This window comes from Sinocyclocheilus rhinocerous, unplaced genomic scaffold, assembly GCF_001515625.1.
Source record: "Sinocyclocheilus rhinocerous isolate Xijiao unplaced genomic scaffold, SAMN03320098_v1.1 scaffold227, whole genome shotgun sequence".
NCBI lineage: Eukaryota > Metazoa > Chordata > Actinopteri > Cypriniformes > Cyprinidae > Sinocyclocheilus > Sinocyclocheilus rhinocerous.
In genome coordinates, this window is record NW_015633170.1 from 74,379 (window position 1) to 85,424 (window position 11,046).

Below are 11,046 nucleotides of genomic sequence, written 5' to 3' on the forward strand. Positions count from 1 at the left end.
TATATTATGCTGTAATATTAATAGCAGTACTACATAGAATTTTATTTCTAAACTAAATGAACACTGTAACATTGTTGTAACCTATTTTACATCTTAACAGTGACCTCTACTGATGAAGCTTTGGCAACAACCATAAAAACTGAGTGAAGTTTGTATGAATATTTGTAAAACTAACACAAACCTTAAAATGTCCTCCTCTCATGATCATATCATGTTGCATATTAATTTAAAACAAATGTAATAATAAAAAACTGCACATAATGCATCTGATTTTGTGCAATTTAATGTATTCCCTTAATTTAATATAAACTGTAATGGATTAAATCATTATTTTTTTCTTTTGACAGATTCATGGCTTTATTTCTGTCTGGACTCATAGGATTCATCTGTCTGTGCCGCTTTACCAGTAAGTATAATGTACAGGTTTAGTTGTGCATAAACTGAACTGCATAATATAGTAACATATGATAATAAAGTCTGTCTCTCTGCAGGTTCTGCTGATGTTCTCACAGAGCTGAACTACACCTCCTGCCAGATGGAAACAACATCTCTTTTAACTTCCTCAAAACATGGATGACCTGTTTATGTTCTTCACTGCATATTAAATCTAATTTCTATAGTTTTTACACTTTTTTAAATCAGCTAGTTTAATATACACGCGCATGCAAGTTCTAACAAAAAGTTCATATTTTCACTGCAATTGTCATAGTTTTGTTTGTTTTATATTCTCTGTCAAACAGATGAACAAAACAATGAACAAATGAATAATTTGTGTGCTTTTATACATCAAAGGAGTAAACGTACCTAATAAAGGTAATCACTGAGTAAATAATTTCCATATTATTAAATTTGATATCATAATCTAGTCTATCTTCAAGTCTATTAGTAGTATTTTTGGCATATTTAAATGTTACTTTTTAAAAAACTACCTTCTGTCTTTAGTAAATGAGTTTGAGCACAAAATGTGCCCCAGATCTGCCTTCTGTTAACATGAATTTGAGTTGTACATGTGGTCACATGATCTACATTCACAAAACTGATTGCACAATGGATTAAAATGGCTTCCTGTGGTCTGATGTGCTACTTCCCAATTCACCTATTTTATGAGTGTCGTCGCTTTTCTCACATTTGCTGTAATGGAGTTGATCGTTTTCATAGTGATTCAGCTCCTGATGGAGGTTCAGTCCTACAGTAAGAGATCTTTGTTGTTTAATGTTGATTAAATTCTGTTGTCTGTCACGTTTGAAGTGAACTAATTTTCATTTTCTATAATATTTCAGCAATATTTTTCTCAAGTGACGTGTGATGTTTTAATACAACCTACCTGACATATTGTTTGAACTATAGAATGTTCCTGTATATAGTACATTTTATTAGAAGCTGACTTCACATTTTAGAACCCAAAATATGTTATTGGACTATTATTGTAATTGTAAACATTGTCAATGAGATGTAATGATCTGTTTCGTGTTGTTTCAGCATCTCCTACTGTAAAAGTATCTCCAGATGTCATAAGAGAGTCCAGCTCAGTGAAGATCAGCTGTGAGACACCAGCAGATGTTACTGTGAATCAGTGTTATTTCTACATAAACAGTGAGGAGAAGAATGTAAAAACCAATTGGAGATGTGAGCTGGATCTCACTGGTGCTGAAGTGTTCAGATGGGCAGCTGTAAAATCACCTGGATCACTCGACATTTACTGTTACTACACAATACATGGGATTGATAAACCATCACGTCATTCTCCTCCTGCCACGGTTCAAGGTGAGAAATTTCAGCCTGGTTTCATTGTTTGTATGTAGGTATTAACATAATACAGGTTAAAAACAGGTTTACAGGTTACAGGTTAAAAAACACATATTTTGCACATTTGGATAAATGCTGAAACGTACAGTGTATGTATTGTATGTAAAATTGTTAAACATTTACAGCTAAAGAAACAAAATATTTACGAATATTTTATATCATAAAGATATTTGTTGCATTTGAACCATTTTATAGATTTTAACCATTTTAGATCCCATAACCCTAACTCAAAACCTAACCATTACAATTTCATACAGAATATAAAAAGAATATATAAACATAATGTACAGAAACGTAGGCCTACATTTTTAGTAACAATTCACGAGTTCGCCCGCCCATCCAGTCCTGACATATCACTTATTACTTCACTGTCACAGCAGTGAATTGCCACTACAAAAATTAGATTTCTAACCCCTCGATGATTTATGAGTGGCAGAGAAATAACATTTAGGCTGATTTGAGAGTGGTGGAAAATGTCGCTGCTGCGACAGTGACATATTGAAGATTTGTTGGGTGATAGTCCCGGTGAAAGTGAGGAAGGGATTTGAAGTCCTGCTGTAAATTCTGCTTTAATTATAATGTAAGCAGAAGACCAGATTAACCAACTGAGGAACAGCATTAGTTCGGCAGAACTTGATTTGCATTTGTTGAAGTAACAGACTGCTGTGGAGTTGTCACAATAGAAGAAAATACTTTGGAGGCCCATTCTTTCAACCACAGGGTAGTGGACATGATGGGTGTAAGTATATGAATTAGCATGTTGCGTAGCCCGAACCAAGCGGACCATTTTCAGAATAAGCAGAAGAAAACACTTTACACACAGCCCACTGCACGTACATGTCAGAGAGAGATTCATGAATGGCATTCCAAGCAAGCAATCTCACGATGCACAGTAGTGTTGTCAAAAGTACCGACTTTGGTACCAGTCGGTACTGAAATTTAAAAAAATGTCCATTTCCTGCTAGCATTTGAGCGCTGTTGAGCGGATTCTTAAACACAGCTGTTTGGCCATTGTGTTCATGGCATGTGCCATCGTATGCATTCATTAGGTCTTTGTCAGGCCAAGTTGTCAGTTATTCTGGAAACAGACACAGGTCCGCTGAACTGTAATAATGAAAATCAGAATACAGAGATGTGAGCTCGTGATGTCAGCTCTCACTCACTGGATCTCAGATCAGTATTTGGTTTGGAGGTCAGACTTCGTCTGTGGAAATAACTTGTTTCTACACTGTAAAAAAGAGAAGTTCAAAAAGAGAAATTCAAAAACGGTCTCCTCACTCTGATCCAATGACAGTAACAGTCCAGTGTACTTTTTTTTATTAATACACTCATGTTAACCAATATGGATGAGGGGATGTCAAGTTACACCAGCCGTATGTGACATACATTATTTTATTTATATTTATTTGAAGGACCTGTACCGTGCACAACAACAACAAAAACTTTATGTTAAAGTTTGCAAATAATTATTGCTCTACTCTTAATGTCCTTAAAATGACAATTATTCTTTCAGGTTCATTGTTGTTTATTAAATATTTATATACTGTGCATCACCACACATTTCACAATGTCTTTTCAACAGCTGTAAGTGTAATGTCCACTTCTGAAACCCTAACATACACTACAACTGGTAAGTTCCTGATAACATTTTCTGGTTATTCCATTATTTTTAAACTGGAAAAACAACTCCCTTCTGAAAAGTGATTCCCCTTGTGATATTTATTTTTATTATCAGACCTCCATTCCAAGACAAACCTGTCAACAAGTACGACAAAAGAAACGATGAGTAAGTTCATCCACTCTTCCTTGTAAAATTAATGTTGGATTCATATATTGGATTCATGGATGTTGGAGACTCATGATTATGGTGTTTTCAACATGGTTAATATTTGTTTATGAATTATGTATATTTTTATTAATATTCTGTTATAAGACTATAACTATATGCTGTTTTTTTCTGCAGTTTCCATTACAAACTCCACTTTGCCTGGTAACAGTAGAATATCAGAACATAGTAAGTACTTAAGGATGGAATGCACTACACGACTTTTAAAATCTGAACCAGTTTTTAAACACCAGACATCATACACTTGCTGACTTTGTAAATAGTTACAGAGGAAAACTGGCCATCATACACTAAATGACTGAGGATCACACACTACCAGACTTTTGAGTCAAGTGCTCCAAAAAGATATCTGAACAAAATGTTAAATCACACTGGAACATTCTGTTTCACCCAATATGTTTGCCTATTTATTTATATTTTTGGGGGAAGTTACCTAGATTTAATAAAATGTTACTACTTCTTTTAGCTCTGGCTTGCAGACATAAAAAGTTTGTTGTTTTCATGTTCAATATAACTTAAGATGTTCTCACTGCAGTTTCAACAGAAGCATCCACTCAAAAAGCTTTGCAAATAGACACATGTGAGTAAAGTTTAGTGCACAATTAAAATTTGTACCTGACCAAAAAAAAAAAATAGTTTATTCATATAGCTAATTATTTTACCATTTCAATTTCAGCAACAATGGCTGTCACTTTCACAACAGCATCCCCCAGAACAGGTAACTTTTCTATCTTTTCTAAATATTACAAATCTGCAATATTACTATTTTTTATTTTACTATGAATTCATTAAACACTGAAACCTTGATGTGTATGATCACCATGCGTTAGTCAATTAGCCTAGTCAATTAGTTAGTTTTTTTCTTTTTTTTTTTCTGTTGCAGTTGTTTCTAGTGTTCACACGTCAATGGCTCATCCTACAGATCCACAAACAGGTTTTAATATTATTTTAGAGTCTTTGCTTCCATATTTTAATTGATTGGATAATTTGATTCCATTTCAAATCTCTGTAAAACGTTTACTTCTGTCCATGCACACAATAAAAGTAAAACAAATATACATTTTCTCAGCTATTTTGTGTATCACTTATATTGTCCGGTGGACTGATATATCTAAAGAACACATTAAACATCATAATACACATAAACACGGACTGAAGTGTTGGTTTTGCTTTGACACAGGCACATGGTTTTTAGTGCTGGTTTCCACTGGTGTTGCTGTATTCTTGTCTGGACTCACAGGACTCATCTGTCTGTGCCGGTTTGCAAGTAAGTCAAGTTTACAAATGTACACTCTTTGGGCCTCATTCATCAATCTTTCATAAACATATAAGTACATTTAGAGTAATTGGTATGTAAAAAACGGATTCACAAACGTGTGTATCTAAATGAATTCAAATCATTTGTAAATAGTGTGCATGCACGCTCATTCACAATTAACATAATCCCCGCCCATGAATTACAGTATATGTGAATTGTGTACAGGAATGTTATGTGATCTTTTTATCCTCAAGCTTCTCCACTGCAGAAACCAGGCAAATAAGTTTAATCTTTAATAGCTTAAAGATTACCTGTCAATATGAGCAAACAAACTTGTGAAATATCATTATAATACATACTGTACGCTGAAAATGAAAATTTAAGCCATGAATAAGGCTCATTGTACATTCTGTTGGATAGATACTGAGCTTAATGCTGTTCAATATAGTATTTATAATGCAAGCTAGAATTAAACATATAATGCAGTAACTCATTGTTTTCTAGGTCAAAAAAGAAGAAAACTGTAAGTTTTTTTTCATGCATTCAATTCAATAGTCTGTGATATATATTGTTCTAAATATTTATTTTTCATAAAAAATATTTTTGTAGTCCAGGAGCTAAATGTGTAAATGTTTAGCTTCTAATCTGATATATACATGTATGAAAAGATGCCATAAAGAGCTAAATTTGATTCTTTGCTAAATTAGATCAATAAAAATGGAAGTGCCCAGTCAAGGAATTAGTATGGTGAGTATATGTGCATTTACAATTTTATGTACATACATAAAATTATATACATATATAAAATTGATTGATTATTGATTATGTCATTTAGAGTGGTTCTGGATCTGCAGAGATATATTCCCTGATCACTTCTGTACCAGAAACATCTCAGCCCATATCTGGAGGTAAGAGAACATCATTCTCAGGGAATGATCTCAGATCAATTAAAAGCATAGTTGCTAACAGATATCACCATGTGAGTTAAAGGTTAGAAACGCTGTGCAGTGACCGCGGTGTCTGGTACCATTTCCTCTTTCAGGTCTTCAGCAGATCAGCATTATTAACCATGTCTTCTTTTAAAGGAACAGTTCAGGCCATAATAAAAAAAAAAACTCACCATAAAGGATCTTACAATAACAATAATAATAATAATAATACATTTTATTTGTAATGCACCTTTCTCAAACTCAAAGCGCTACATGTACAAAACAAAATACCAAATCAAACCAAAAATACATAATATGAAAAATAGATTCGCAATAATAAATCTTAAATTAGAAACTTTACTAAAAAGATGTGTCTTAAGAAGTTTCTTAAAACAAATCAAGGAAGCAGCTTTCCTAATAAACGCAGGTAATGCGCTCCATAACTTAGGCACATTAGAGGAGAAGCCCCCCCCCAATGTCAAGGAATTAGTATGGTGAGTATATGTGCATTTACAATTTTATGTACATACATAAAATTATATACATATATAAAATTGATTGATTATTGATTATGTCATTTAGAGTGGTTCTGGATCTGCAGAGATATATTCCCTGATCACTTCTGTACCAGAAACATCTCAGCCCATATCTGGAGGTAAGAGAACATCATTCTCAGGGAATGATCTCAGATCAATTAAAAGCATAGTTGCTAACAGATATCACCATGTGAGTTAAAGGTTAGAAACGCTGTGCAGTGACCGCGGTGTCTGGTACCATTTCCTCTTTCAGGTCTTCAGCAGATCAGCATTATTAACCATGTCTTCTTTTAAAGGAACAGTTCAGGCCATAATAAAAAAAAAAACTCACCATAAAGGATCTTACAATAACAATAATAATAATAATAATACATTTTATTTGTAATGCACCTTTCTCAAACTCAAAGCGCTACATGTACAAAACAAAATACCAAATCAAACCAAAAATACATAATATGAAAAATAGATTCGCAATAATAAATCTTAAATTAGAAACTTTACTAAAAAGATGTGTCTTAAGAAGTTTCTTAAAACAAATCAAGGAAGCAGCTTTCCTAATAAACGCAGGTAATGCGCTCCATAACTTAGGCACATTAGAGGAGAAGCCCCCCCCCAATGGTTTTTTATTTACAACGAGGCTGATAAAGAGGGAGACAACCAGCAGAGTGGAGAGAGCGAGAGGGAGTGGAAAGAGTAACCAAGTCACAAATGTAATCTGGAGCCAACCCATCACTGCTTTATAGGTTAAAATCAGATTTTTTAAATCAATACGTGATTGAACCTGGAGACAATGAAGTTGCTGGAACACTGGGGTAATGTGACGTGAGGATGTGTAAGTCAAAACACACAGCTGAGTTTTGTATATATTGCAACCTCTTAACGGAACTTGCTGGTAAACCCGCAAAGAGAGAATTATGATGAGCCATGATTTGCCATCGAGCCATGATGTGATGAAGGCATGAATAAGCCTCTCAGCATCAGGCCTAGAAAGAAAGGGTCTAATGCAAACATGTTATGAAGATGGAATGAGCAACTTTAGTTATGTTTTTAAAATGAGAATTAAAATCAGCTGAGCATCAAAAATCACGCCTAAATTACACACCTGGGCAGAAGGAGATATTTGGGTATTGTCAACTGAAAGTTTAAAATCACTACATTTATTAACATTAGATGGAGTCCCAATTAATACAATTTCAGTTTTAGAACAATTTAGCTTAAGAAAGTTGTTTCATCCATGCCTTGATTTCCAGCAAACAGGCAGAGAGAGTCGAAAAGGAAGAAGTGGAATCAGGCTGAGTGTCGTCCACGTAACAATGATAGTCCAGGTCATACTTCTGAATAATCTGCCCAAGAGGCAGCATATAAACACTAAATAAAACAGGACCCAGAACTGACCACTGAGGGACACCCTGACACAAGGGCACAGTCTGAGATCTACTAGTACCCAGGTAAACAAACTAAGAGCGATCTGAAAGGTAAGACTTAAACCAATTCAACACAGAACAATCCACCTATGTAGGCTGACCAGTAATATGCTGTGACATATCGTATCGAATGCAGCACTAAGATCTAACAGAACCAAAATGCCACAAGCCCTAGAATCAGCTATAACAAGAAGGTCATTCAAGACCCTAACTAGAGCAGTCTCCGTACTGTGTCCAGACCTAAACCCAGATTGAAAAGTCTCTAGTAGGTTATTCGTATAAAGATGAGTTTGGATTTGGGTAACAACCACACGCTCAAGGACTTTTGCCAGGAATGGTAAATTTGAGATTGGCCGATAATTGTACATCTCAGCAATATAACTCCCAGAATTTTTAAGAAATGGTGTAACTGCTGCCATTTTTAAAGCAGGAGAAACAATCCCTACACTGAGTGAGGCATTGACAATAGCAGTGATGTGGGGTACAATAACAGACAAACAGTTTTTCAACACAGTAGGGAAAGGGATCAAGTATACAAGTAGTTGAGTTCATTGACAAAACAAGGTTAGGAATGAAATCAGAATCAACAGCATTGAAACTTGAGAAAACAAAATCAGGGAAATTTGGAGGATGCAACTCAGCAAATTCAGAAGCATGATCACAGGCAATAACATTTTATAGATTCTCAATTTTAGATGAAAACTTGTTACACTGCTCAGTGGAACAGTTAATGTTACTAGGAGGTTTAATACGATTGTTGACAGTTCTAAACATAACTCTGGGATTAGGGATGTCGCTACTAATAATTGTAGAATAATATGCCAGTTTTGCAGCTTTTAGAGCATTGTGATACTCATTCTGATGTGATCAAACATTGATCTATGAACTGTTAGACCAGATTTTTTGCATTTCGCTCTAACTGCCTGCCTGTAGCTTTCATTTGGCATAACTCAGATGTATACCATGGAGATGATTTCTTAAAAGAAACAACACGTTTTTTCAGAGGGGCAAACTCTGCAGAATAGATGTAAAAACAGCATCATTGGTCAACAGAGGCCACAACTGGTAAGTCACCAATTGTACAACTAAGATGGTCAAGATCAATATCCCTGATTTTCCTAAAACAGATAACACGTTCTTTCACAGTCTGCAAAGAAGGAGGAATCAAATTGAACGTGAGGAGCGTGTGGTCACTTATACATACATCAGACTTGCATTGAGACTTAAGTTCTATATTCCAAGTATAATTATACGGAGATCTTCCCGTTTGTTTCAATCTATTTTGCAAATGCTCTCATTCAGTCATGGTGTCTGGTATCAAGACATGCATTGATTGTGTTTGGTGTCACTGTCATCAAATCTAACGTTATGCATACAATTTGAAGCTTTTTCGGTGAAGCCATTTTACATTTGTCTTCTTGTTTTGTATAGTTTTCTATTGACTCTGTTTGACCCTCTTCATCATGCTGTTCTTTCAAAGGCCTCGAACACCCAGAGTCACATCAGGAGAGCACAGCAGATCCCACAGACACTCACTCTTTCATTATGTCTGTAAATTCAGTTTACCAGCCATCAGGTAATAACATCTTTCTCTCATTAAAGTGGTCATATTATGAGGAATCAAATTTTTGTTTTGTTCACATAAGAGTTGTTAATATAGGCCTACTATGAAAACAAACTGTAGTTTCACAACTTAAAACTTCCTCTGTATTCCAAAAACTAAATTTTTGGTGTCTACATTTAGAAGGTGAGATAGCCTTCTAATCATGCTGAGCTAATATGGAGGAAGTTGGACAAATATTAAATTCATCACAACACTGATGCATAGAATGATTCAGAGAGATTATTCTGCTGTGTCAAAGCTAAAAATACATTAAAGTTTTATGACAAAGAGCTTGTTCATCAAGGTCAACGCGTTTAATGCCTTTGTATTGCATTACAGATGTTTTGGTCAATAAACAACAGAATCAGGGAAATCCAGAGGAAAATGAGGCATGTTTGAACAATGTCACACACCAAATACATAACTGTCCATCATGAACAGAATACAAACACATTTACTTGTGTCTTAATAATCTTTCTTCTTCCTTAAGAATGTTTATCACCTGTACTCCATGATCCCTGACAAACCAGTTCACGCAAACGCAGAAGATCACGTGTACAGTTTGGTGAAGATGCACTGACGAATCTCATGTCTGTGTTCATTATGTATAGCGACTATAAATAAAGTGTATTTACTTTCAGACAAAAACAGTAGGTGTTTATTTTTTTATTATTCAGTGTTTGGTGTGGAATATACTGTGACCTCAGTGAATATCCAGAGCATCTTCTCTGGCAAACCCACTAGTACAGTGGAGCTTGGGCATTCAATAAGAGCTGAACTAAAATTGTTATGATAAATGAAATATTTTACTTCTTTTCTAAAGAAATTGAACCATCTGAAGGTTTGAACCAAATGTTTTTTTTCTTATAAGTTTGTTGTATTTAAAAACTGCTTAAATCAGTTTTTTCAAGGTCCATCATGTGACGTTAGCTTCTCCTCCCACAAAATCCAGCCGATTACATCAGAGATGGAAGAGAGAATAATGATTCACATCCTGTTTTTAGTAAATCATTCATTCCTGTGTGTATTCAGCTTTAATAAATGGCCTTTTTATGTTATGATTGTTTCCAAGAAGCATCATCCTTCCTACATGATGCTATGTGCAATACAGACTGAACGGCAGGTCAAAACATCCAATGGGGCCTGACATTATGATAGCATACTGCAACTCTTGGTTCAATGAGGTGTCTCACTAAAGTTAGTAATAAAAAAGTAATCAAGTAGTATTTATGCACATTTGGGCATCAGACACTCTAAGCAAAAGACACAAGCACTCACTGTCATCACTGATGCTGCTGCTTTTTCTGCACATTTACAATATATATATATATATATATATATATATATTTTATGTGTATTTTGTTGTGTTAGTCATTCTGAATGGGTGTGTACTCTGTATAGTATATGTTTTAAGAATCATCCTCAATCTGCACATTTACAATATATATATATATATATATATATATATATATTATGTGTATTTTGTTGTGTTAGTCATTCTGAATGGGTGTGTACTCTGTATAGTATATGTTTTAAGAATCATCCTCAAACGTAAAGTAGAATTTAACATTTATCTTTTAAAATGTATTTTATTTTAAATGTTTCAGGCCTCTAAAACTATTATATTAGATATTATTGTTCATG

At 34.5% G+C, this 11,046-nt stretch overlaps 1 protein-coding gene across 1 annotated transcript; it reads left to right on the plus strand.

The window, feature by feature from the left end:
- The first annotated feature begins 1,026 nt into the window (after positions 1-1,026).
- On the plus strand, positions 1,027-10,670 carry LOC107743245 (uncharacterized). Its single transcript, XM_016556387.1, has 15 exons — positions 1,027-1,191; positions 1,480-1,764; positions 3,389-3,436; positions 3,542-3,592; positions 3,770-3,820; positions 4,188-4,232; positions 4,329-4,370; positions 4,536-4,586; positions 4,833-4,919; positions 5,415-5,433; positions 5,618-5,657; positions 5,746-5,818; positions 9,280-9,375; positions 9,742-9,791; positions 9,893-10,670. Exons 1-15 carry the CDS (start codon positions 1,104-1,106, stop codon positions 9,980-9,982), a joined length of 1,116 nt encoding a protein of 371 aa, XP_016411873.1. The 5' UTR covers positions 1,027-1,103; the 3' UTR covers positions 9,983-10,670.
- The last annotated feature ends 376 nt before the right edge of the window (positions 10,671-11,046 follow it).